Genomic DNA, 25,673 nt, shown 5'->3' with positions numbered 1-25,673 from the left:
CCACTTTTACCTCCTCAACCATTTCCTCCCTGTTTATAAGGATTAGATCCAAGGTAGCAGTTCCCCTTGTTTTCTCCCTTACCTTTTGGAAGATAAAGTTGTCAGCAAGAGAGGATAAGAATTTCCTTGACCTGTTAGTTTTGCCTGAGAGAGATTCCCAACAAATGTCTGGATAGTTGAAATCTCCCATGACAATTATGTCATATTTTTTGGAGAACTTGGCCATTTGATGCATAAAGAGTTCATCCATATCTTCAGCTTGCACAGGCGGCCTGTAGTAAATGCCTACAATGGTGTCCTTTCCATTGTTCTGTCCTTGTATTCTTACCCAAACAGTTTCCACAGAACTCCCAGTCTCTGAAGCTTCAATCTCTGTGCAGATATACGCATTTCTAACATACAATGCGACACCCCCTCCTAGTTTATCAAGTCTGTTTCTTGCAAATAAGTTGTATCCTTCTAGTCTTGTATTCCAATCATGTGTATTGTCCCACCAAGTTTCAGTGATTCCAATGACATCATATTTCTTTTCCTGTGTCAGTAGTTCCAATTCTCCTTGTTTGTTGCCCATGCTTTGTGCTTTAGTATAGAAACATTTTAGTTTGTGATTGGTTTCTCTTTCTCCAATATTTTTATTAATTAGATTCTTTCGTCTTTGTTCTTCCTTTCCACTTCTAATAGCAGAGTTCTCAATAGCATTTGTCAGGTGTATGGCTTTTTCTGGTCTTTTGCTTCCCTTCCCATGTTGTTCTAGTTTAAAGCTCTCCTTACAAATGTAGCAAGGCGACTTCCAAATACATGCTTTCCAGTCTTCGTAAGGTGCACCCCATCTCTAGCAAGTAGTCCATCGTATAAGTAGTTCACTCCGTGATCCAGAAATCCAAATCGTTGCTGACGGCACCATCGACGTAGCCAGTTGTTCACCTGCAGAATCTTATTCCACCTCCTTGTTCCATGGCCATCCACTGGGAGGATGGATGAGAAGACCACCTGCGCTCCCAGTTCTTTCACTTTCTTGCCTAAGTCTTCAAAGTCTCTGCAGATGGTTTCCAGGTCATTTCTTGCGGTGTCATTTGTCCCCACATGTAGTAGCAGGAATGGGTAGTCATCTGTAGGTCTGAAGAGTCCTGATATCCTGTCAGACACATCTTTAATTTTTGCACCTGGAAGACAGCACATTTCTCTTGAAGTTATATCCGGTCTGCAGATAGCGGCCTCTGTTCCTCTCAACAGGGAATCCCCCATGGCCACCGCTCTCCGTTTCTTCTTCACAACATTTTTCTTTCTCCATCCAGGAGGACTCTGAAGGCGTACAAGGTTGCTGTTTGTTGGCAAAGTCTTATCCTGATGTATTTCTTCATCGTTTTCCTGCGTGAGAGCCTGGTACTGGTTTCTGAGAAGTATGGGTGCTGACTGCCTCCTGATCCTCCTGCTTCTCTGGGTCACATGTCTCCATTCCTCTGTTTCTTCAGGTGCACTTCGAATTTCTTCTCTTTCTGTAACATGAAGAGATAATTCTGCTCTGTCCAAGAACTCTTCACCTTCCTTAATGATCTTCAACGTAGCTAACCTCTCTTCGAGATTTTGCAACTTTTCCTCCAACAGGGACACAAGCTTGCATTTGTGGCATGTGAAGTTTGGCTTTACCACTGGTAAATCTGTGAACATGTAGCAAGAAATGCAGCTCACCAAATGGCTCCTGGCCTCTTCCATCTTGAGATTTCTTAAAAACGATGAAAGATGAGCCAAAATTCGGCGCGCGGGTTTTCCGATTTCCTCTTTTCAGCTGCAACGGCCAAAACCCAGTGATCGTTGAGCTCGCGGAGACTCTTCACTTATCCCAGAAGGCACTGGGAATATGCAAATGATCTCCTCAAGACTCTTCCCCTGGTTTTCCGATTTCCTCTTTCAGCTGCAACGGCCAAAACCCAGTGATCGTTGAGCTCGCGGAGACTCTTCACTTATCCCAGAAGGCACTGGGAATATGCAAATGATCTTTTTTTACATCGGTTCAGATATATGTAACCTGCCGCTGTCCGGTCCGCTGCGCGGGGCTTATTCACCTGCTCCCCCCCTCCCTGTCTTGCTCTACACAAGAAGAAATGCGTAGAGCAAGACAGGGAGGAGGGAGCAGGTGAATAAGCCCCGCCCAGCGGACCGGACAGCGGCAGTTTACATACATCTGAACCGATATAATCAAGGTATTTATGGAGGAAAGGTGTGGGGTCAGGGGGAAACAAAAGTACTAAGAGAATCCTTATGTGACACACAATTGAATGATATCATTATAGGATATCTCAAAAAAGGGGTGAGAGATTCCCTTTAAAACCAACACTCAAAAAATGTTTTTCTAAAAATACATAAATGTATGCATATGTGCCAAGAAACTGGGCTAGGCAAGGAAGGATATACGCCGAATCGATAAAAGTGGCCTATGGGATGCAAATTGCGTTCCAGCTGGCTGGTAGTACAGTGTCACCTGGGATGATAAAGGTAACCACCAGAATGCAAATGTGCTTCAGCGGGGATTGGTAATGCCCCTGTGTGATGCTACCTAAAATTGGGAATGGTAATGTCCTTGTGTGACGCTACCTAAGGTGGGGACTGGTAATGCCCCTGTGTGATGCTACCTAAAATTGGGAATGGTAATGCCCCTGTGTGATGCTACCTAAGATGGGGACTGGTAATGGCCCTGCGTGACGCTACCTAAGATGGGGGATGGTAATGGCCCTGCGTGACGCTACCTAAGATGGGGAATGGTAATGCCCTTGTGTGACGCTACCTAAGGTGGGGAATGGTATTGCCCTTATGTGACGCTACCTAAGGTGGGGAATGGTATTGCCCTTGTATGACGCTACCTAAGATGGGGACTGGTAATGCCCCTGCGTGATGCTAACAAAGATGGGGAATGGTAATGTCCTTGTGTGACGCTACCTAAGGTGGGGAATGGTAATGTCCTTGTGTGACGCTACCTAAGGTGAGGACTGGTAATGCCCCTGTGTGACGCTACCTAAGATGGGGAATGGTAATGGCCCTGCGTGATGCTACCTAAGATGGGGAATGGTAATGGGCCTGCGTGATGCTACCTAAGATGGGGAGTGGTAATGCCCTTGTGTGATGCTATCTAAGGTGGGGAATGGTATTACCCTTGTGTGACGCTACCTAAGGTGGGGAATGGTATTGCCCTTGTGTGACGCTACCTAAGATGGGGACTGGTAATGCCCCTGCGTGATGCTAACAAAGATGGGGAATGGTAATGTCCTTGTGTGACGCTACCTAAGGTGGGGAATGGTAATGCCCTTGTGTGACGCTACCTAAGGTGGGGAATGGTAATACCCTTGTGTGACGCTTCCTAAGGTGGGGAATGGTAATGCCCCTGTGTGATGCTACCTAATGATGGGGAATAGTATTGACCCTGTGTGACACTACCTAAGAAGGGGACTGGTAATCCCCCTGTGTGACGCTACCTAAGATGGGGAATGATAATGGCCCTATATGACGCTACCTAAGATGGGGAATGGTAATGCCCCTGTGTGACACTACCTAAGATTGGGACTGGTAATATCCCTACGTGACGCTACCTAAGATGGGGAAAGGTAATGGCAATGTGTGACGCCACCTAAGATGGTGAAAGGTAATGCCCCTGCATGATGCTACCTAAGATGGGGACTGGTAATGCCCCTGCTTGACGCTACCAAAGATAGGGAATGGTAATGCCCCTGCGTTATGCTACAATTGTGCTCAAAGAGAATATAGGTCTTAGAATAGAAAACATACTGTATATAATTAATTAATCCATATACCCAGTGGTGAACGGGACTAAATTAGCCCAGGATCCTCCCCTAATTAAAAATACAAACAACCAAGAAAAAGGAGCAAAAGAATCCCAAATAAAATGTACTAAAATATCTTATTAAATATATTACAACAAAATAGCTTACATCAATCACATGAAAAAAACAATAGACAACGTGGATAGTTAATAAACACAGGTGTAAAGTGAATAGTCTCAAAAGTGAAAAATGAAATGGAGTGGGAGTACCAGAAGTAGCAGCAAGTCATATAAAGTGCCAGTGCAAATATGCAGCAATCACTCCCTCCTATAGATAACAATACCGAACCATATACCACAATTATATACCAAAAGAGACAAGTAGTATATAACACTTACCAGAGTAATAAGGTATATATTACTTGAAAAGAGCACAAAGATATTGGAACTATATTTCAAGTAACATAGTTACGTACCAACAAAAGAGCAAAGAGTGCCCACGTGAAACATACGTTGAGGCTGGGAGCTCTTGGTCTCTGATGATACAAAGGGTAAAAACTAGATTAAGCTTTTTTACTTGCGGTCTTTGCACCTTTAAAGTGATACACACCCCATTACTACAAGGAGGAATGTTTGGCATGTGTGTGGGTGGAGACTATGTGTGAGTGGGTGTCTGTGTGTGTCTGCATGTGTGTGCGGATGTGTGCGGCTGTGTGCGGTAAAACTACCGCCGGTACTGTCGGTCACAGCACTGCGGGATCATACTGGCAGATGTCAGCGTGATTCTGCAGCTGACTGTGACCTGCAGTGGTGAAGCAGGCTTGGGCTGATGAAACTACTGCTGATAACAGTGACAGCAGGTGCTACTGATGGGAGAGTAGTATCATCTACTGACACCTGTGCCACTGTTAAAAAAAAAAAAAAAAAAAAGTTACATTACATACATATTCACATAAAAATAAAAACCCATTATACTCACCACACACCAAATCCCCGACACCCTCGTCTCCTAGTAATAATGTAAAATAATAAACCACATATACTCACTGTCCGCCGTAGTCCATGGTAATCCAGATTGTCCCACAGCGTTCTCATGTGTAGAACAGTCACATTGGGAGGTGGGACCACTCTACCCAGCCTCTGGCGATGCACTGACAGGAAATTATCGCTCCTGCAGTGTATCAGCTGATCAGCTCCATGCTGTCACTTATGGCACCGCTGCGTGGGAAAGTTTTCACACAGCGGTAGTGCCGTAAAGTGAGAGCAGCGGAGCTGTGAACTTGGGTAAACTCTCACGGCAGTGCAGTGATACACTGTGGGAGATATTACCTCCTGCTAGTGTATCACCAGAGACCGGGTAGAGTGGTCGCGTCCCTCGATGTAACTGTTCTACACGTGAGATCATCGTGGGACACTCGGTAAATGGACTACGTCGGACAGGGAGTATTATATGTTGATTTATTATTTTATTTTTGTTGCACGTGACAAGGGAGTCAGAGATTAAGCGTTCAGTAAGTATCATTAGTTAAGATTAATAAAGGACGACTTTATTCTCCCTGTGTCTTTATTTACTATTTAACTAGAATTAGTAATGGATAGGTGATTTATAAAAGCTTCTCTGTTACTAAGCCGTGGGATTGATGTCACCGGACAATACAAAGGTGACATCAACCCCACAAATATTACCCCACTTGCCACCACTACAGGGCAAGTGGGAAGAGCAAGGCTGAGAGCTGATGTTTTTAGCCTGGGGGGATGCCAATATCTATGGCCCCTTCCCAGGCTATGAATATCAGCCCACAGCTGTCTGCCTAGCCTTTGCTGGTTCGATTTTTATAGGGGGCCCCATGTCAATTTTTTTCTGGGGTTTCCCTGTAAAATAGCCAGTAAAGGCTAAGCAAACAGCTGTGAGCTAATATTAATAGCCTGGGAACCTTTATGGCTATTGGCTCCTTCCCAGAATATTAAGTCAGCTTTCCCTCTGCTGGTTGTGAAAATTATGCGGGAGCCCACGCAATTTTTTTTAAATTTTTCTGACCGCTGACAGGATAGTACATCAGTGGTCAGAATCCCCTGCTTTGAGGTGGGCTCCAGCGGTGAGGCCACCTCATAGCCACGACATGTCAGCTGTTATAAACAGCTGACATGTGCCCGCAATAGGCACGAGTGGAATCGCCATCATCACATGCCTATTAACTAGTTAAATCCCACTGTCAAGCGTTGACAGAGGGCATTTAACTAGAGCTTCCGGCCACCGGGCCAGAAGTAAGCTCATCGCCGACCTGTCACGTGATTGGGGGTCGGTGACGCATTGCCTGGACAACCAGAGGTCTCATAGAGACATCTATGGTTGTTGCAGACAGATCGCTTTGAGCGCCGCCCGGTGGCTGGCGCTCAAAGCACAGCAGTAAATCTGCTACATATTGGCGATCTGCTCATCGCCCATATGTAGCAGAGCCGATCGAGTTGTGCATTCTTAAAGCCTCCTATGGAGGCTATTGAAGCATGCCAAAAGTAAAAAAAAAATGTTTAACAGTGAAAAAAAAATTAAATCACCCCCTTTTTGCCCCAAATCAAAATAAAACTATTAAAAAAAAATCACACATACACATATTAGGTATCTCCGCGTTCAGAATCGCCCGATCTATCAATAAAAAAAAGCATTAACCCAATCACTAAACGACGTAGCGAGAAAAAAATTAAAAACCTCAGAATTATGTTTTTTTGGTCACCGTGACATTGCATTAAAATGCAATAACGGGCGATCAAAAGAACGTATCTGCACAAAAGTGGTATTATTAAAAACGTCACCTCGGCCCGCAAAGAAAAATGGAGATGCTACGGGTCTCGGAAAATTGCGCTTTTTTTTTTTTTTTAACAAAATTTGGAATTTTTTTTCACCACTTAGATAAAAGAGAACATAGACATATTTGGTGTCTATGAACTTGTAATGACCTGGAGAATCATAAATGCAGGTCAGTTTTTGTATTTATTGAACCTAGCAAAAAAGCCAAGCAAAAAACAAGTGTGGGATTGCACTTTTTTTGCAATTTCACCGCACTTGGAATTTTTTTACCGTTTTCGACTACACGACATGCTAAAACCAATGATGTCGTTCAAAAGTACAACTCGTCCCACAAAAGATAAGCCCTAACATGGCCATATTGATGGAAAAATAAAAAAGCTATGGCTCTGGGAAGGAGGGGAGCGAAAAGCGAAAAATCTAAAAAAGCTCCGGTCATGAAGGGGTTAAAAATAAACATCTTGCATTTCATGCAGATTTCATGTGTGTATACCGTTTTATTAATGATGGTATCTGGCTGACACATGTTCGTTACTAAACCTCGGTTTTGGTATTACATAGATAGATATATATATATATATATATATATACTGTGTATATATATATATATATATATATATATATATATATATTATATTCACTTATATTTGTTTTGTGTGTGTAAACATTAAAATTGAACATGGTATGTAATGATATTATGGTCTTCAATGGAGAATGAAAAAGAAGAGGTTGATCAAGGAAATTACATCGCAATTCTTTTTTGTTTTAAAATAATATATCTGTATTTAGCTTACAAATCCGCGTGAAAATCCACATCAAAAACACATCAAAACCGCATCAAATCCGCATGGAATTTCAACTGCATTTTCTGCCAAAAGAGGCGGAATCTATGCAGAAATTTCCACAGGCAAATCCGCAACATGCACACATAGCCTAAGGAGGCACTTGAAGAAAAATGGGCTGCATGGTCTAGTCGCCAGAAGAAAGCCATTAATGCACAAATGCCACAAAGTATGTCACCTACAATATGCAAAACAGCACAGAGACAAACCTCAAAACTTCTGGAAGGTAATTTGGAGTGACGAAACCAAAATTTAACTTTTTGGCCACAACCATAAACGTTACATTTGGAAAGAGGTCAACAAGGCCTATGATGATAGGAACTCCATTTCTACTGTAAAGCACGGAGGTGGATCGCTGATATTTTGGGGATATATGAGCTACAACAGCACAGGAAACTTGGTCAAAGTTGAAGGAAAGATGAATGCAGCACGTTATCAGCAAATACCTGAGGCAAATATGCAATCACCAGCCCAGAAGCTGCGCATGGGACATACTTGGATGTTCCAACATGACAACAATCCAAAACACAAGGCCAAGTCGACCTGTCATTGGCTACAGCAGAACAAAGTGAAGGTTCTGGAGAGGCCATCTCAGTCTCCTGACCTCAGTATCATTGAGCCTCTGTGGGGAGATCTGAAGCATGCAGTTCATGCTAGACAGCCCAGGAATTTACAGGAACTAGAGTTTTTTTGCCAAGAAGAGTGGGAAGCTTTACCATCTGAGAAAATAAAGAACCTCATCCACAACTGCCACAAAAGACCTGGGGCAATATACGGTATTAAGAAATGGGGTATGTGATCTTTTGATCAGGGTCATTTGGATGTTTTGGGTTGTCATTATGATTTAAAAAGAAAAAACACAGTAGTTTGACAATAAATGGCTTCACCCAACCACTAATCATGAGTGGAGAAAACGTTTTGGTGTTATCATTCATATTCTCTGAAAAAAGGCCACAAAGAAAGCAAAAATTCTGCTGGGATATGTAAACTTTTGAGCACAATTGTACCTAAGATGGGGAATGGTAATGCCCCTGTGTGATGCTACCTAAGATGGCAAATGGTAATGGCCCTGTGTGACGCTATCTAAGATGGGGAATGGTAAAGCCTCTGTGTGACGCTACCTAAGATGGGGACTGGTAATGGCCCTGAGTGACGCTACCTAAGATGGAGAATGGTAATGGCCCTGTGTGACGCTATCTAAGATGGGGAATGGTAAAGCCCCTGTGTGACGTTACCTAAGATGGGGAATGGTAATAGCCCTGAGTGACGCTACCTAAGATAGAGAATGGTAATGCCCCTGTGTGACGCTACCTAAGATGGGGACTGGTAATGGCCCTGAGTGACGCTACCTAAGATAGAGAATGGTAATGCCCCTGTGTGATGCTACCTAAGATGGGGAATGGTAATGCACCTGCATGACGCTACTTAAGATGGGGAATGTTAATGGCCCTGTGTGACACTACCCAAGATTGTGGCAGTGCATAGTGGTACGCATCATGCGTTCCAGGGGTCATACCTTGGATCTCATATTCCACAAATAGATGTCCAGATGCGTTCCTAATGGAAAAAGAGGAATGATAAGAACCCAGGTAATGGAACAAAAATATATGACCGCTCTAATGCCGCAGCAATTCGGTGGAGCTATACACCTACAGACCTGGAGCAAAGAAAAAGGTGGGAGAAGGAAAGCTAATGAAAAAAAAACCAAAGAAAAAGTATAATAAATTAGTGGAACCCAGCATGATCATTGAAGTACTGCTTCCTCTCCACTGAAGAATCCCCTGATGAACCTCAAAAACTACCTGTGGGGGGAAAGGCATGAAAATTATGCTATAATCACTGAGCTAATTATTCAATTATTTTGTGGGATTACCTGCCATACATTATGGGTCATTCCTATTTGGTCTATAATTCTTCCACTCCGTATGGGTTCAATATGAGCTTAGAGGGGGACCTTTGACTTACTTGTCCGGTTTTTCTGAGCATTTTACTTAGACTATTGAAAATTGGGCATATATGTGCTTGTTGCTGGTTACATTATTGTGAAGTGTATTGGAAGCGTAATGGAAGGTATTGTTAATATATAGTCATAGGCCATCTCTTTAGCTCTACATGTACTGGCATTTTTCTGGTGTATATTGCCAGTTCTAGGGCTCACTAGGACAATTTAAGGATATTCATTTATCAGCAGGGGTGCCATATCATTCCTACTAGGGTGCCAACTTTTGCACATAGGCAGGGCAAATTTAGGGCATATTTAGGGGCAATTAGGCCCTTGCTACCTGTTTTATTGAGGTATTAAACATCCTTCCGGGCCTAGCCCCATTTCCTGGCTTATATGCATATGATTACGTACATGTGTTTTTGAAGCAAAAAAAAAATTGAGTGTTGATTTTAATATGTCTATAAAAATTATGGCATTAGGGCTTTTTCTTATGTTGCTTTTGAGCTCTGTATATCCCTATTCATACCACCGATTGGTAGCTTTCTTTGTACACTGTGCATAGGCAGAAGCCTTCAAATCAGTGGTGGGTGACAGGGTTATAGCCTTTCCCACACAGTAAACCCCCAGTAATGGAAATTACTCATTTGTGCGCGGATGCTTTTTCGGCTGACAACTAACTCTTCTGTCCCCCCATAAACATGCAGGCTTAGCTACGATGGGTTTGCATGTGCTCACTTTTTTTAAAAAAGAGAAATTAAACTACTTTGCTGTTGGCTTATATCCTGTGAAAACAAAGGAACTGGCATCTAAATGTAATATTCTCAAACCTTCTCATCCCCAATATCTGTTGGTGGAAAATATAGGAAGCACCATAACATTGTGGTCAAAAAGTCCCACTGAAATCGTAGTTTTTGGTCTACTTAATTCTGCTGTTTTGGAGTCTTTACACAACTGGGCCTGTTAGCTGTCAGACAGCAATTGTGCCGAAAAGCGTGCAGGAAAGCATTCTGAAGCCTCTATGTTGGGATTAGGAAGGCTTGTAGCGTAGCGAGCCTGTGTGATGTTCACAAGGTAAATCGTCTACTCTTGCTTTTCATTCCTGAAGTAGGAGCGTTGTACAGGTGATTGTTAAGAGAGTGGTTTAAGTGCATCATATCAACTTAACAACAAAGCCGAATATTATTCATTAGAGGGCAACAGAACATTGCCACTGCTTTTTCATCTCCAAATGCACATGTAGAAAGCTTCTTTACAGGATATGGTGATATTTCTGCTAGCCCTGTCACCCCAAGAGCTTTATTCACTCACGGTTGCCGTTTCTCAGTTGAACTGAAATGAACTGTCAGCATATGAAATATACTCCAAACGCTTCAATCGCTGTGTTTAATCATTAGCTGTTACATGCTATGAAAGCTTTTTCAGAGCTGAAAATGTGTTTGCTTAAAAGGCTCCAGTATGGCATGTTCTAATGCTCAAGACATAATTCTTCCATTATTATATCTAAGGATTTTTCCCATTATTTTACATTTTGCATTGAACATTAGATTAACAGTAAGCTTTACAATGTAAAACATTAGGACTCATAAATACACCATTTTCTAAATGCATGACGCCTACAGTGAAAAATAGTGGTGTTCTTATGTGGGGCTGCATGACAGCTCCTGGTGACAGGGAGCTACATTTCATTGATGGTATCATGAATTCACAGATGTCCTCTATATTGTACGAGAAGATGCTGCCATCACTCCGTGCCCATGGTAGACATGCACTTTTCCAACATGACAGTGATCCAAAACACACAGCTAAGGCTACATTCACACTTGCTTTGTTTTGCAGCTCGTTTTTCACATGGAAAAAACGCATACAAACGCATACAAATGCTGCATTTTTTTCAAGCATTTTTATGAGCATGCATGAAAAAAACGCAGCGTTTTTATGCATTTGTATGCGTTTTTAGTGCGTTTTTACCGCGTTTGCGTTTTTTTCCAACATTAGTTGGCCCCTCACACTAACCCAAACCATGACTTTACTAACCCTAACCCTAACCCTGACCCTAACCCTTAACCAAACCATACCCTGACCCTAACCCTAACCCTGACCCTAACCCTGACCCTAACCCTTAACCAAACCATACTAACCCTAACCCTAACCCTTAACCAAACCATACTAACCCTAACCCTAACCCTTAACCAAACCCTACTAACCCTAACCCAAACCCTAACCCTAAACCCTAACTAACCCTAAACCCTAACCCTTAACCAAACCATACTAACCCTAACCCTAACCCTTAACCAAACCATACTAACCCTAACCCTAACCCTAACCCTTAACCAAACCATACTAACCCTAACCCAAACCCTAACCCTAAACCCCCTTAACTAACCCTAACTCTAACCCAAACCCCTAAATTCCATTGTCTAACTAATGGTCAACAAAAAAACACATGCGCAAAAAAACGCATACATGAGCATGCCAATGCGCACATATGCGCACCCATAGACTTATAATGGGTGTCTTGCTGTAAAAAAAACCGCATTGCGCGCGCATGCGTTTTTTGAAGCAAGTCGGACGCTCAAAAAATGCAACAGGATGCATTTTATGCGCCCGAACGCACACCACAAAAAAACGCATGCGCGTAAAAACGCATACAAACGCATGTGTATGCGCACATAAGCGCATCCCATGCAAAATATAGGGAAAAAAACCGCATGCGTTTTTTAGCGCTAAAATACAGCGCAAAAAAACGCAAGTGTGAAACCAGCCTAAGGCCACTCTTGCATTTTTAAAGCACAGCGTGAAAGTGATTCAGTGGCCAAGCATATCTCTTAATCTGAACCTAATCAAACACCCATGGGAAATTCTAAAGAGACAAGTTGAGCATCACTCTTCACCCAGGATCTAAAAGAGGACGTTCTTGAAGAATGGAAAAAGATAGATGTTACAATATGTCACCAACTTGTTCATTCCATGCCTAGAATATTTGGTGCTGTCCTTAAAAATAATGGAGGTCATATAAAATACTAGAAGTAGTCGTTTCGATGTGGGGCGTATTCTTATTTGCTTCAACTAATTTGATCTGAATATTTTGTATTAAAAGTTATATTACAAACTTACTTTCATGTCACATCTTAAAAAATGTTCTGTCAAACAAAGTGTGGTCAAAAGTTTGGAAGTGGTTCTTGTATTCAGTTTGCTATTGATTATATATACAGTATATACAGTGATGTGAAAAATGTTTGCCCCCTTCCTGATTTCCTAGTCTTTTGCATGTCTGCATGTTTCAGATAACCAAGCAAGTTTAAATATTGGACAAAGATAACACAAGCAAACATAAAATGCAGGTTTTAAATTATGTTCTTTATTATTAAGGGAAAAAGAAATCCAAACCTACAGGGCCCTGTGTGAAAAAGTGATTGCCCCCTAGACCTAATAACTGGTTGGGCCACTCTTAGCAGCTACAACTGCCATCAAGTGTTTGCAAAACTGTCAATGAGTCTTTTACAACACTCTGGAGGAATTTTGGCCCACTCATATTTGCAGAATTGTTGTAATTCAGCCACATTGGATTGTAAGGTCATGCCACAGCATCTCAATCGGATTAAGGTTAGGACTTTGACTAGGTCACTCCAAAGTCTTAATTTATTTTTTATTAAGCGTTCAGAGATAGTCTCACAGGTATGTTTTGGATTATTATCCTGCTGCATAATCCAAGTGTGCTTCAGCTTGAGGTCACGAATAGATGGCCGAACTTTCTCCTTCAGGATTTTTTGGTAGACAGCAAAACCATTTCACTGTTGGTATGATTTTCTGTTTCTAAAATGCTGTGTTATTTCTACGCCAGATATAATGAGATGGCATGATGTCTACCTTTTAAAGTCTTTTGGTCTACTTCTGTTTGTCAGGCAGGTTCTATTTAAGTGATTTTGTGATTGAGAACAGGTGTAGCAGTAATCAGGCCTGGATGTGGCTATGGAATTTGAACTCAGCTTCCTGTGCTAAACCACAGTTATTTTATGTTTTAAGGGGTGGCAATCATTTTTTCACACAAGGTCCTGTAGGTTTTGATTTCTTTTTCCCTTAACATCTTAGTGACTACCAAAACGTCTTTTAACTGACCTTCGATGCAAGAGACTAGCATCCCCTGATGGTTGACAAAACTGCAGCTGTCAGATGTTCCCTATAGTTGACAACTTGCTGCATCAGCCACGATCAGTGTTGACACCGACCCTGGCAGCTTAACCCCTTAGATGCTGCTGTCAATAGTGACTACAGCATTTAAACAGTTAACAGAATGTGGGGGTTCCCTCTTTAACCCCATTGGCAAGCTGAGAACTTGATCGTGTGGTCCTTATCTTTGCCTTGTACTGTAACCGGCCTTAAGGTACTATCACACTTAGCGATGCACCAGCGATCCCGACCAGCGATATGACGCGGTCAGGATCGCTGGTGCATCGCTAAGTGGTTGCTAGTGAGCTGCCACACAGGCAGATCTCACCAGCGACATAGCAGTGGTCGGGGGTCGTTACTTACCTGTCAGATGAGGCGATCCTGACATCCTCCTGCCCGCATCCACGCATCGCTCATCAGCGCCACAGGAAGCCCAGCAGGAAGCTGACGCTGAGAAACGGTCCAGGACGTTCTCGCGCGATCAGCGATAATCAGTGGGGGAGCCGGTCGGAGGTAAGTATCACACATAGCGATATCGCTAGCATTATCGGTGCTACGTCACAAAAACCAGTGACGTTATAGTGATATTGCTAGCGATATCGCTTAGTGTGACAGGCCCATTAGAGTCTGCCGACTATAACGACCTGTTTAGAAGATATCAAAATTTAGGTAGCAAAAATAAACTGTTTTATTGATGTCATGCCAGTTTGCATTAATTCCTGAAAACACCTGAAGGGTTAATGAACTACCAAAAAGCTATTTTGAATACGTTGAGGGGTGCGGTTTTTAAAATGGTATCACTTTTAGGTGTTTCCAATATATAGGCCCGAAAGAGTCACTTCAAAACTGAAAAAGTTCCTATAAAAATTAGTTTTATAAATTTACTTAAATAAATGAAAAATTACTGCTCCATTGTTAAACCTTCTAAACTGCTAACAAAATAAAGCAATGTTTTAAAAATGGCGCTGATTTAAGGCAGACATGAGGGAAAAGTTATTCATTAAAGTTTTTCTGTGATATAACTATGTGCATTAAAGGGATAATCATGTAAAGTTTGAAAATTGCAAATTTTTAAAAATTTGTGTAAAATTTCTGATATTTTTATAAATGAACACAAACATATCAACCTAAATTTACCATTATTATAAAGTCTAATGTGTCAAAAATCAGTCTCAAAATCACTGGGATATGTTGAAACATTCCAGAGTTATTACCACATACAGTGACACTGGTCAGATTTGACAAAAATGGCCTGGTCACTAATTAATAATAAAGACCTTCATTTAAAAACTGCAATTTGTGTCTGTGTTATCTTTGACTCATATATAAATTTGTTTGATGATCTGAAACATCTAAGTGTGACAAACAAACTGAATGAACAAAAGAGAAGTCTAGATCAAATCAATGTTCGATGTGACCACCTTTTGCCTTCAAAACTGCATCTGTTCCTCTAGGAACACTTGCACATAGAACTATGCGAGGAGGTTGTACCAAACATCTTGGAGGACTAACCACAGATATGTGGTTGCAGCCTTATGCAAATCCTTCTGTCTCTTCATGTAATCTTCAATTATGTTGCGATCAGTGGTCTGAGGGGGTCCCACTTCCGGGATCCTTGTTCTTCTGTATGTTTGTGGCTATTGTCCTATAAATTTGGAGCCAATCAAACACCTCCCTGATGACATTTCATGAGAAATTATTATTTGCCTGTATTTCGCAACATTGAAGCAAACCTTAATCTTGACCATAATCCCAACTTCATTTGCTAAATTGCAGCCCCAAACATGTCATGCATCTCCACCATGCTTAACTGTTGTCTGCAGATATTCATTATTGTACTGGCCTCCAACCCTTAGGCGAACAAATTGCCTTCTGTTTCAGACAAATATTTCACATTCTGATTCATCAGTCCAGAGTACCTGCTGTAAAGTTCATGCACTCCAGTTCCTATGTTTTGATGCATAGAATGAAAATGTGAAATATTTGTCTCTTGGCCTTGTTTCCAAGTCAAAGATATGGCTTCTTGATCACAATTGAAGACAACTTCTGGCCAGCCTTCTCTGAATAGTAGATGAGTATAGCTGGGTCCCCCTGGTTGTTTCCAGTTATAAACTGATGGCATTGCTGGGCATCTTCTGATTTCAAAAGGAAGTAAGCATGATGTGTCTTTCATGTGCAACATTGAGTTTCCGTGGCCAAACACTACATCTTTGATCCACCACATTGCCCATTCCTTGGTGCTTCTACAAAAGAACTTGAACAGCAGATCTTCAAATCCCAGTCTGGTTTAAAATCTTTGCCAGGGAGAGACCTTGCTGATGCACTATGACTATCCTGTGTGCTGTTATGGTGTTAATTTTGTCATCGTTTATGAAACTGGTATCCACAACCTCACCTTTGTAGCAGAGTTTGGGTGTTTGTCACCCAGTTTTTAGTCTCCTACATAGCTGTTTCTGTTTCAGTTAATGACTATTTCAATCTACATTTGAAATTTGTAATCATTATAACCTGTTTGATATCATTGTTTAATTGAAAAACTGACTATAGCCCTACAAAATCTCTGTTACTCTGTGTGAATTGACCAGTATGCCTAGAAGAATTGATACTATTTTAAAGGCACAAGGTGGTCACAATGGAGTAATGGAGGTAGAAAACTCCAGCTCTCATAAAATCCAATAAAAGACAAATCTTTAATGATAATTCAGTAAAAAATGAATAGGCATTGTTGTGCATAGCCTATGTAGAGAGAAGTGGGTGTCAATGGTAACCGGACGCTTTTCGAACATAGTATGTGTTCTTGCCTTTTATTGGATATTGTGAGAGCTGGATTTTTCTGCCCCCATTACTTCATTGCTTCCATGTCCGGCAGAGACGGAATCCTGTGCTCCACCTATGGACCATGTGAAGTCCTCCATAAGGGTGAGCTGAATATTTCTTGCATTTTACTACAAGCTGATCACAAAAAATATTGCTTTAATTTGGATTTCTTTTTTGTTCATTCACTTTATTTTATAAATTAACAAAATATAAACTATTAACACTTCTATTCTTGCAGCATCTTTTCCAGACCTGCTTAAAACATATACATTTTGTAACAACTCTTTGAAAATAATCCAAATAATATATTAAAGAGACAACAGCAGCAAGGTATTGAAAATATGAAAAAGGGTGGATTTATTACCACCACATAGTGTGTGATATTTTGGCTCAACAGTTCACATTTTTCAAATGATTTTTCATATTTTCAAGATCCTGATGCCATCGTCTCTTTTATATATTACATTGAACCCTAGGACATTGACTAGGGACACATTATTTTTGAGTCCCGAGTATTCATGTGTATAACACCTCAGCCTCTTCCCACCCTTAACAGCATGAGTGACAGGTGGTGACCTTGTTTCTGTATACTGTATATAGCTGCCTGGTAATGAGTTTCATATATGCACTGGCAAAAAATAAATCTGCACAGAAATTGATATGCAATGGACATTTTAAATCCAAAGCATGTTATTTCTTTTTGTAGATTTTCCCTGTAGATTTTACTAAAACATGTAATACATTCAAAATATTGTCATGATTTTATTGTAATTCATGGGAGATCATGTGTAATCAAGGTGTCCAAGTCACTAAAATATTCTGTGTCTGAAATTCCTCTGTGTGTGTGAAAGATGGTAGCTATAGACCATGTTTAGACTCTAGAACTTACAGTGGATCGGAATAATAGAAGTGATGTTGGAATGGTCACGGGGGCTCTGATTCTTGAACCATATGGAACCCAACATTTTCTAATGGTTGCCCTGCCTCAATCCCATTGAACAACTTTGTGATAAACTAGAATGGTGACTACGAACCAGACCCTTTCATCCAATATTGGTGTCTGACCTCACAAATGCTTTTTTGGATGAATTGGTAAAAATTCCCATAGACACCCTCCAGAGTCTTGTAGAAAGCCTTGGCAGAAGAATGGAAACCATGTTAGATGCAAAGGGAGGGCCAACTCTTTATTAATGTGACGAGCCCCAGAGGCCGTGGGATACTCTGTACTGGGCCGGTCGTCTTAAACGGATATGTCACAGTGGTAGTGATTCGTGACGCCAGTTGGAGTGTTCGACTGTAGTATAGCCGGCACTGCAGATGATCCCTGGGGGGGGTAGATGGAGATGGCAGTGCAGATGTTAAACCCCCTCCAACCAGGGCTGACCCCCAGAGATTGTGATGGAAGTAGAAGGCACGGAGTAATAAGGCAGGAGACAAGGAAAGTCACTTTATCATTTATTGTAGTTCATGTGCAGTTCAGAGGAGATATTACAACTCTCACCAGGTTACAGTCTGCTCTGCAGAATGGGAGTTATCCTTCCCTCTGCTGTGACTCGGGGTAAGCTTCCTGCTATTCTAATCCCTTCTGGGACCAAGTCTTCCCAGAGTCTAGAACTTCCAGTATAGCCACTACTCACTGTGTATTCCTTCTCTGGCAACTTGTAGTTTGGATCCTGTGTGAAGCTCAAGTTCCTTCTTCCACAATCCTTCACTGATCCTTGTTTGCTGCAGTCTTCCCAGGGAAAACACTCTGCTGTTGGTTGTATAAACCCACACAGTCTCTCAGCTTACCACCCTGCTCTGAAAGCATGGATGGCCTAGGGGCTGACTCCCTGATTCTTATTAGCTTTGCTCCTGGAGGAAATGCATGTCATGGCTTCCAGTAGCATTCTCCATCTTCCCTTATTCTTCACTGAAAACAACAACTCTCAACTCCTCCCCCTCCCAGTTAGGGTATGTCTGCAAAGCTCTAAGCTTCAGACAAGTGAGGGAGTGAGGTTAATTGTGTGTGTGTGTGTTGTGGTCTCTAGCAGAGAAAGCATAACTCCCATTGCTCACAAAACACATACAAAACAATACGTGTTTAACCCTTTTGTGGCGGCAAAGACGCAGGGCGCTACAAATGCCTCTGGATATACTGTACAAAGGGATGTGACAAAAGCTCCTGTAGATGTAATGTGTAGGTGTCCCAATATTTTTGTCCATATAATGTAGATAAATTATTACACTGTAGTCATATTATGGTACTATTCTATTTGATGTGTTCTTTCTATCTCAGGTGTGATCCGTACAGCAGTACCATACCTTGATCGGGAGTCTCAGGACCGATATGACCTTGTGATACAGGCAACTGATATGGCTGGGCAGATGGGAGGGCTCTCTGGGTCAACAACAGTAACCATCGTGATCACTGACGTCAATGACAACCCACCAAGATTTCCCCAGAGTAAGTAAAAGAGAACAAAATAAATTGTAGATTGACAAGAAAGCCATTAACAAGTATGTAGAAGGAATAAAGCAGAACATATGTATAATAAAGAATTTGAAGAAATACCAGAACCTGAGAACATGATCCAGATTGGTAAAGTGTTGAAAATACAAATACCCTAGTCTGGGCCAGTCTTTTTTCATTACAGGGGACCTCTATAAGGTGCATTCAGATTCAGTGCAAGGCAAATAGCTATACCGCGTAAGAATGGTTTTCACTTGAACTTATCCCTATGGGTAATGACACAGCTTGACCGATTAGAGGCTAGACTTTCCCATAGTGTCCTGCAGCTTTAAGTTGAAAGTCTGGTTGCTCTAATACTGATAAGTTGCCAAGGATACAATGCCTTCTGGTCAAAGCACATTACTGCGGTAGACAAGGGACAAGGAGAATTATCTCCAACTCTTAATACCATAATGATCAGATATTCATAAGAGCTACATTTGAGGTGAAGAACCTCTTTAAGAACATTTTTGGACATTTAATGCATTTCCTAAAATCCATAACTACTTCTTCTGTTTTAGAGCTTTATCGGTTTAGTGTAATGGAGACCGCTCCTCCGGGATCTGTCATTGGTCGTGTAAGAGCGGAAGATGCTGATGTGGGGGAGAACACAGACATGTTCTACCAGATCCAGCAGCAAGAAGCGGCTGCACACTTCAGTGTGATGACAGATGCAGACACTCAGGAGGCTATCCTCAGCATTCTGCAGGTACTGACTTATAGGGCATGGGACTGATAGCATTGTCATCCTACATGTCACTGGTTATCTGCCATATAGAGCATTGCATCATTTGTCATACAAAATGGTTTCTGATCTTTAACCCCTTGGCTCAGGATGATCATGGTATATAGGTAGAATTTCTTTGGTGTTACAAAACTGTCCAGCTGAAATGTAAGTTTTGACTTGGTTTCAGTAACATTTTCTTCAATAGCAACAGAAGACAAGTTATTATGTATTTTGAATTTATTATTTAGAGTTGAGATCTCTTACCATTTGTAGGTTAAGGTTTTATTGAGCTTCATTAAATATTAAAGGCTAGCCATAGTTCTATATACAAAATCATATGTTGCAATACTTACAATACATTTTGATTGTTGAAAGTAAATGACAAGTATAATCAACCTCTTCTTCAATGTATTGAAATACAGGATTGAAGTAAGCAGCTCACACCCTTCACACTGCTCCAAAATGCTGTACAGTGGCAAGCACAGGACTGTTAGACCAGCAGCCGAAACCCAGGCTAGAGCAGCTGCTAGGATGGGAGCATGTGGCTAATCACATCTGTATTATTAACCTATATACTTACTATCCATTACAAATTTCTGTACTTTTTTTCTTTGAAAAACACGTCTAAACTAGTTTTAAAAACTTTAAAAAAAAATGGCTGTATTTCCTGAAAAACAGTGCAACCCACCCACAGGTAGAATGGGGTATTACAGCTCACCCGCTTTCACTTCCCTTGAACTGAGCTCAGTACCAAATATACATCATGGACAGGATGACACTGGTTCTGAAAGAAAGCAGACATGTTCTTTGATTTCATCAAATACAGCACACATAGCTGCCAATTATATGGTATGGGTTCCGGTACCAAATTCTAGTGCAGCTAACCCATCTTTTGGGAATAGGAAAGAAAAAGTATCAAAGACTGCCAACAGCTTGAGCTACAAATGGCTCAAATATGGTAAGTCATTGGGAGGTCATTCTTCAGCATTGCTCTTTCTTGGTTCATGTTAGCCGTTACCGTCATTCCAACTAATGTTATAAAGCTTTCTACTTCACAAACATCCAAACTTCAGATCTTACATTTGTTGTCTGGGTATGCTGTATTGTTCTTCTACTTTGATTATTAGTGATTGGCACTGTAGCCCTCATAACATTGGCATTCTACACCGTATATTGTATTAGGGCACCATTCTCATAGAATGTATGCTCTTCTCTAATTATCCATACTTTTACCTGTGGTACTGTAATGTGGAGATCTTGAGCGTTCTCCATGACTGATACTTATAGTATATTCAAAGCCTACAGGAAGTGTTTCCGTATTCTGTATTAAAGGGCATGTGTCACCAGACAGATCCCATCTGCTCCCACTGGAAGGATATTACGTGATCATATAGAGGGAATCGTACAGTATGGTGACCCAAAGGTTCGTGACACCACCACGTCAAGTAGACATTATAAACTTTCATCTTGACAAAAAAGAAAGTAGAGTGACTATAGAGCTATATGTAAATCATGACCCAGGCCCATGTGTCTACACACCCTTCATGCACTTGGTAGCCCTCTGTCTCTGTACTTACACACACACTGGCTCGTGACCGGTTCATGAAGCGTTGCTTGAATAACCAATTGATTATATTGATGGCTGGACCGTAAAAGACAAGCAATTTCCTCGTAGATTTCAACTTTTGATCAGGACCCTTACTCCTTTTGGTAACTGTTGAATTATATGTTACTCTATAATATCTCATATTGTCAGTACATGTCCCCTCTGAATTGCTAAGTGCTGCAGAATTGATACTATAGAAATAAATGTTATTATTCATCATTAATATTATGACTAATAAAACAAAGTGCGACTTATTGAACATATGCTCACAAGTAAAGGAAATGCTACCCAGACTTCATATGGTAAATAATATACCGGTACATCACAGACTGGGCATGGGAGCGAAGCAAATGTGCAGACGTGTGCAGAGCTATAAATTACTGGGCAATAGCTGTGAACAAATGTTGAACACTATTTCTGGTGGAGAGGGGGAGTCGGACTCCTTTGATTCTCCCACACTTATCTGAGATAGAGAATTGTTTGCAAAATGAATATGTTCTGGGAGTATCTGTAAGAAGAAACATTATACATAAATATAGTCAGCCCAGATTTCTCATCCAAGGGCAATGTAATCGTCTCAAATGTGTAGTTCTAGAAAAAAGAAATGTGGAAACTTTCCTTAACTCTATTCATTTATCTATCCATCTGCTGTTTGCTTCTATTTTACCCTATTCTCTAATTTACTATAAAATTCCTCATTACAAATTATATTGTCAGCAAAATATTTTGATTAAATCAAATCCCCTTTGAAAAGTATATATCATGTCATTATAATAATCTCATTTAGTAGTTATTAAAAAGGAAATATGAACAATCACTGAATATCACTGTACATTTGCTTCCCAGCCCACCTCCCCAACTGTCCTCCCCAATGCAGTGATGGAGCATGGGATTACTCTTTTCCACCATTTCAGGTAATGATGTGCGCACTCCTCAGCGTCAGTGGCCAGCTTGAGAATGTCTTCTCTTAGCAATGTGACTTGCACATATGAGACAGAAACAGGCTGGACAGGTGTTGATGGAAGCCAAACTTAGTCTTTGCCCCGGTTGATAGTAGCTGGTTCACACAAGTGATGGCATGGACTTCAAAGGTTTGTGAAAACCTCATGATTTGAGTAAATTGAAAAAAAATTATGTGATGTGTTAGGTGTAGCTGAGGTCAGTTGACTCTAGGGGAAAGTTCTGGACTTTTAGCATTCTCTGCTCTTTTTTCATTTTCAAGTAGGTCTTGCAAAGTCTTTGCATGGGCTGTGGGTCAGAGCCTTGCTGCAGTATTAATTTTCCCCACAAATATCAGAACAAAGAGTATCACACAACCCTTTAAGAAACCATCTCCAGTCCATCGCTCATTTCATTTCAAGTTCCTCTTTGCTTAGAATGATTTCTTGACCTCGGAAACTTTGACTTCATTCTACTGTCATATTTTCCAATTTTACTAAATGCTTTACTGAAAACCTGAGGCACATTGTCCGCCTGGGAGTCGTCTGAACATCTGCTTCAATTGAAGGAAGAAAAGACAAGGAAATCTGACCTTTGTACAAAGACTTTAGCTTGGTCAATGTCACAAATTAGCTGAAATTTGAATAGTGACCTAGAAATAGCACCATGTGTCGTCATTTTACTTTTAAGAACTTTACTTTGTTTCTAATTATTCAAGTCATATGGCTTGAGTGAAATGTGTTACTTTTCTTCTCATTGTAAGCAAGAGGAATCATGTGTTTCTTTTGAGTATTTTTGTTGAAGTACTGACTTTATTTGCTTCACCCCACAGAGGTATAGCACACTTAGTGGTTACAGTTCAAGAAGAAAGATTAATATACTTGTTGGTTATGACACCATATAGGTGGCACAAAGTAAGTTTGTTAGTTGCTGGCTACTCTGGATGGTTCAGAACATATGAAAGTTATGGAACACAACTCACATTTGGCAGTCATCTTTCAAGACTGCCTACTCCATTAATACGGGACCTTTGGAGATACGGGACCTTTGGAGATATGGGACCGGACACTTCTCAGCTTCAGTAAAGGTTTAGCTGCAGCCACCATTAGAGGGAGCTCACTGCATTCAGATTAATACAACTCGCAAAGGGAGTAGACCCATTCTGACTTTTGTTTTGTAGTCCTACGATTTTTGTGTAGGACCCTGTTAACATCATACTAAAAAAAAATTATTTTCTGGAGCTTTGGAACAATGTGATATTGATACAGTCTAAAATGTCATCAGCACAGTTGATGCAAATCGATTTGTTGGTTCTGGTCCACGTCGGTAATCTGTAGCAGCCGGACGGGAGCCCTGAGAACTACTTCCTACTTTCCAACATCCGCGGCTCTCTTTTTGATTAGCTAGCCTGGTGCCATGCCATCATTTCTCCATGACGTCCATGTGACATAGCAGCAGGCTGGCTAAGCGCTGCAAATGTTGGGAGGTAGGAGATGGTTCTCAAAGCTCCTGCACTGGGACTACCAAATTACTGATGTGGTCAATGAACGCTGTTCTGAAAATCGATTAACACCATCTCTAATCATCAGTAAATATCATTTTATTATTATATAATAATTATATCTGTTTTTGGGAGAGCTGAAATCAGCTATACAATAGCACACTACCCCTAGTCCATACACAACTAGGAAGATTCCTGTATTGGTAGTCACCCAGCTTTCCCTGGCCATGATATACCTAAGCCCTGTACATAGATTAATGATGTTTTTTATTGACAAAAATGACATTAATTTGCTCACGTATAGATGGACTACCCACATTAGTCTACTTGTATAAAGTCTCTTTGGTGTAATTAGTCAGTGACAAAGCCTGTAAAAAAAAAATCAGGTGAAAAACTACTATATATCTATGAGCATATTGACAGAACGGCTGATGGTAGTCATGGGGATCCACCATGATAGTTATTCAATACCGGACAAAAGATATTGAAATCCATTGTAACATGGGTGGGGGTAGAATAACCTGAGCTATTAAGTTTGGACTTTTTAGTGAAGTGGCTTCTTTTTCTTCTTTGTATTATTGAACGCTTCTGTTTTTTCTTTCTTCATGTTATTGACTACCCCTACCCACAGAGAGAGGCATAATGATGTGTGTATTCCAAACAATGGCATAGCCTTGGATCCAGGCTGTGTCTCTGCCACTGCTCAGCGCACGGAATATAGGCTTTTGTGTACCAGGCTGGTTTGGAGACTAAACCTATATACTGTATATATTTTGTTTTTCATTACTTTGTTTTGAATGCAGTGACATGGTCTAAATTCAAAACCATTCCTCTCTAAGATCTCATTATTACATGCAAAAAATGTAAATTAGTTGTTATATTGTGCTGAGTCCTTTATGGCTCTATACAGCTAACTCTATACTACTAATCAATCATAATTGTTTTCATCCAGCTTTTCACACACACTGAAGGGCATATAAATCTGCATTGTCAGTCAGAAACATGGTCTTGTTAAAAGGAATCAGTGTCAAGATTTTCACTACCTCATCTGAGAGCAGCATAATATAGAGAAAGAGACCCTGATTCCAGCTATATATCACTTAGTTTACTGGGTGCAGCAGTTGTGATACAATCAGAGTTTTTAGATGTAGCATGAAGCAGAGCTGAGAAAGCAAACCCAGCCCACACCATAGCTTTCTGCACATTGTATATTGACAGTGAGCTGCCAATCAGTGCTGTCGGCGGAGTTGGACCAAAATGCAAGGAAGTGTTATGATTCCACCACACGGCGGGGAAAGAAGGTGCCACTGAGCTCCACCCCCCCGCTGACCCTACCTACTTGCCGGTCCCACCCTAGCCGGTGGGCGACAACTGGGCGGCGGTTCCCTTCCTCGGCGTAAGTGCAGGGAGCTACAGTGAGGGTAAACCGAGGGTGGAATTAATGCTGGACAACCTAAGGGAGACAAACAGCAGCAAGGAGGACTACAAGAGTGATACTAAAGAGAGAACGAACCTGAAGGGTTAATCCACGAAACCCAAAACTAACACACAAAACAGTACTAAACTTTCAGCAAAGACAGAGCGGAAAGCTAGAGTCCAGAGGTACTTAGACGAAAGAGAGACCGGGAGGCTGTCAGAGGTTGTACCGGGCAGCGCAGTGGAGAAGGCAGGAATCCGTACCACAAAAGAATCACCGGCAAGGAGTGAAAGCCCTGAGGAGTGCTAAATAGGAAGAAGGCGGGACATACGAACAGGAAACAGTGAAGCAGCCAATCACCAGAACGGGGAAGAATGATGAACGAAAAAGAACTAGTTGATCAGAAACTGAATATTCCGACTGGCTGTGTGGCACAGCCAGTAAGGCAGCGAAACTTGCTGTGGAACCCAGACTAGACCCCGGTACGAATCCTGACATTACCCCCTCCTTTATGAGGGGCCTCCGGACCCTCACCCGGGGAAGGCTTCTCAGGAAAATCGACATGGAACCTCCTACACAACCTGGGGGCATGAACCTCGGAATGAGACACCCACGACCTCTCCTCAGGGCCATACCCCTTCCAGTC

At 41.3% G+C, this 25,673-nt stretch overlaps 1 protein-coding gene across 3 annotated transcripts in view; it reads left to right on the top strand.

Moving 5' to 3' along the window:
* The window catches only part of CDH22 (cadherin 22), a 691,233-nt gene that overhangs the window by 595,506 nt on the left and 70,054 nt on the right, over positions 1-25,673 (top strand). For all 3 annotated transcript variants that reach the window (XM_073559369.1, XM_073559370.1, XM_073559371.1), the window contains exons 5-6: positions 18,625-18,792; positions 19,359-19,546. In XM_073559369.1, the coding sequence (XP_073415470.1) occupies positions 18,625-18,792; positions 19,359-19,546 (356 nt within the window). The remainder of the gene's footprint in view (positions 1-18,624; positions 18,793-19,358; positions 19,547-25,673) is intronic.

Source organism: Dendrobates tinctorius, unplaced genomic scaffold (assembly GCF_039654945.1).
Source record: "Dendrobates tinctorius isolate UK_male_01 unplaced genomic scaffold, ASM3965494v1 ptg000270l, whole genome shotgun sequence".
Classification (NCBI taxonomy): Eukaryota; Metazoa; Chordata; class Amphibia; order Anura; family Dendrobatidae; genus Dendrobates; species Dendrobates tinctorius.
Note: the sequence above shows the minus strand (reverse complement) of the source record. Positions and strands in the feature narration are given on the sequence as shown.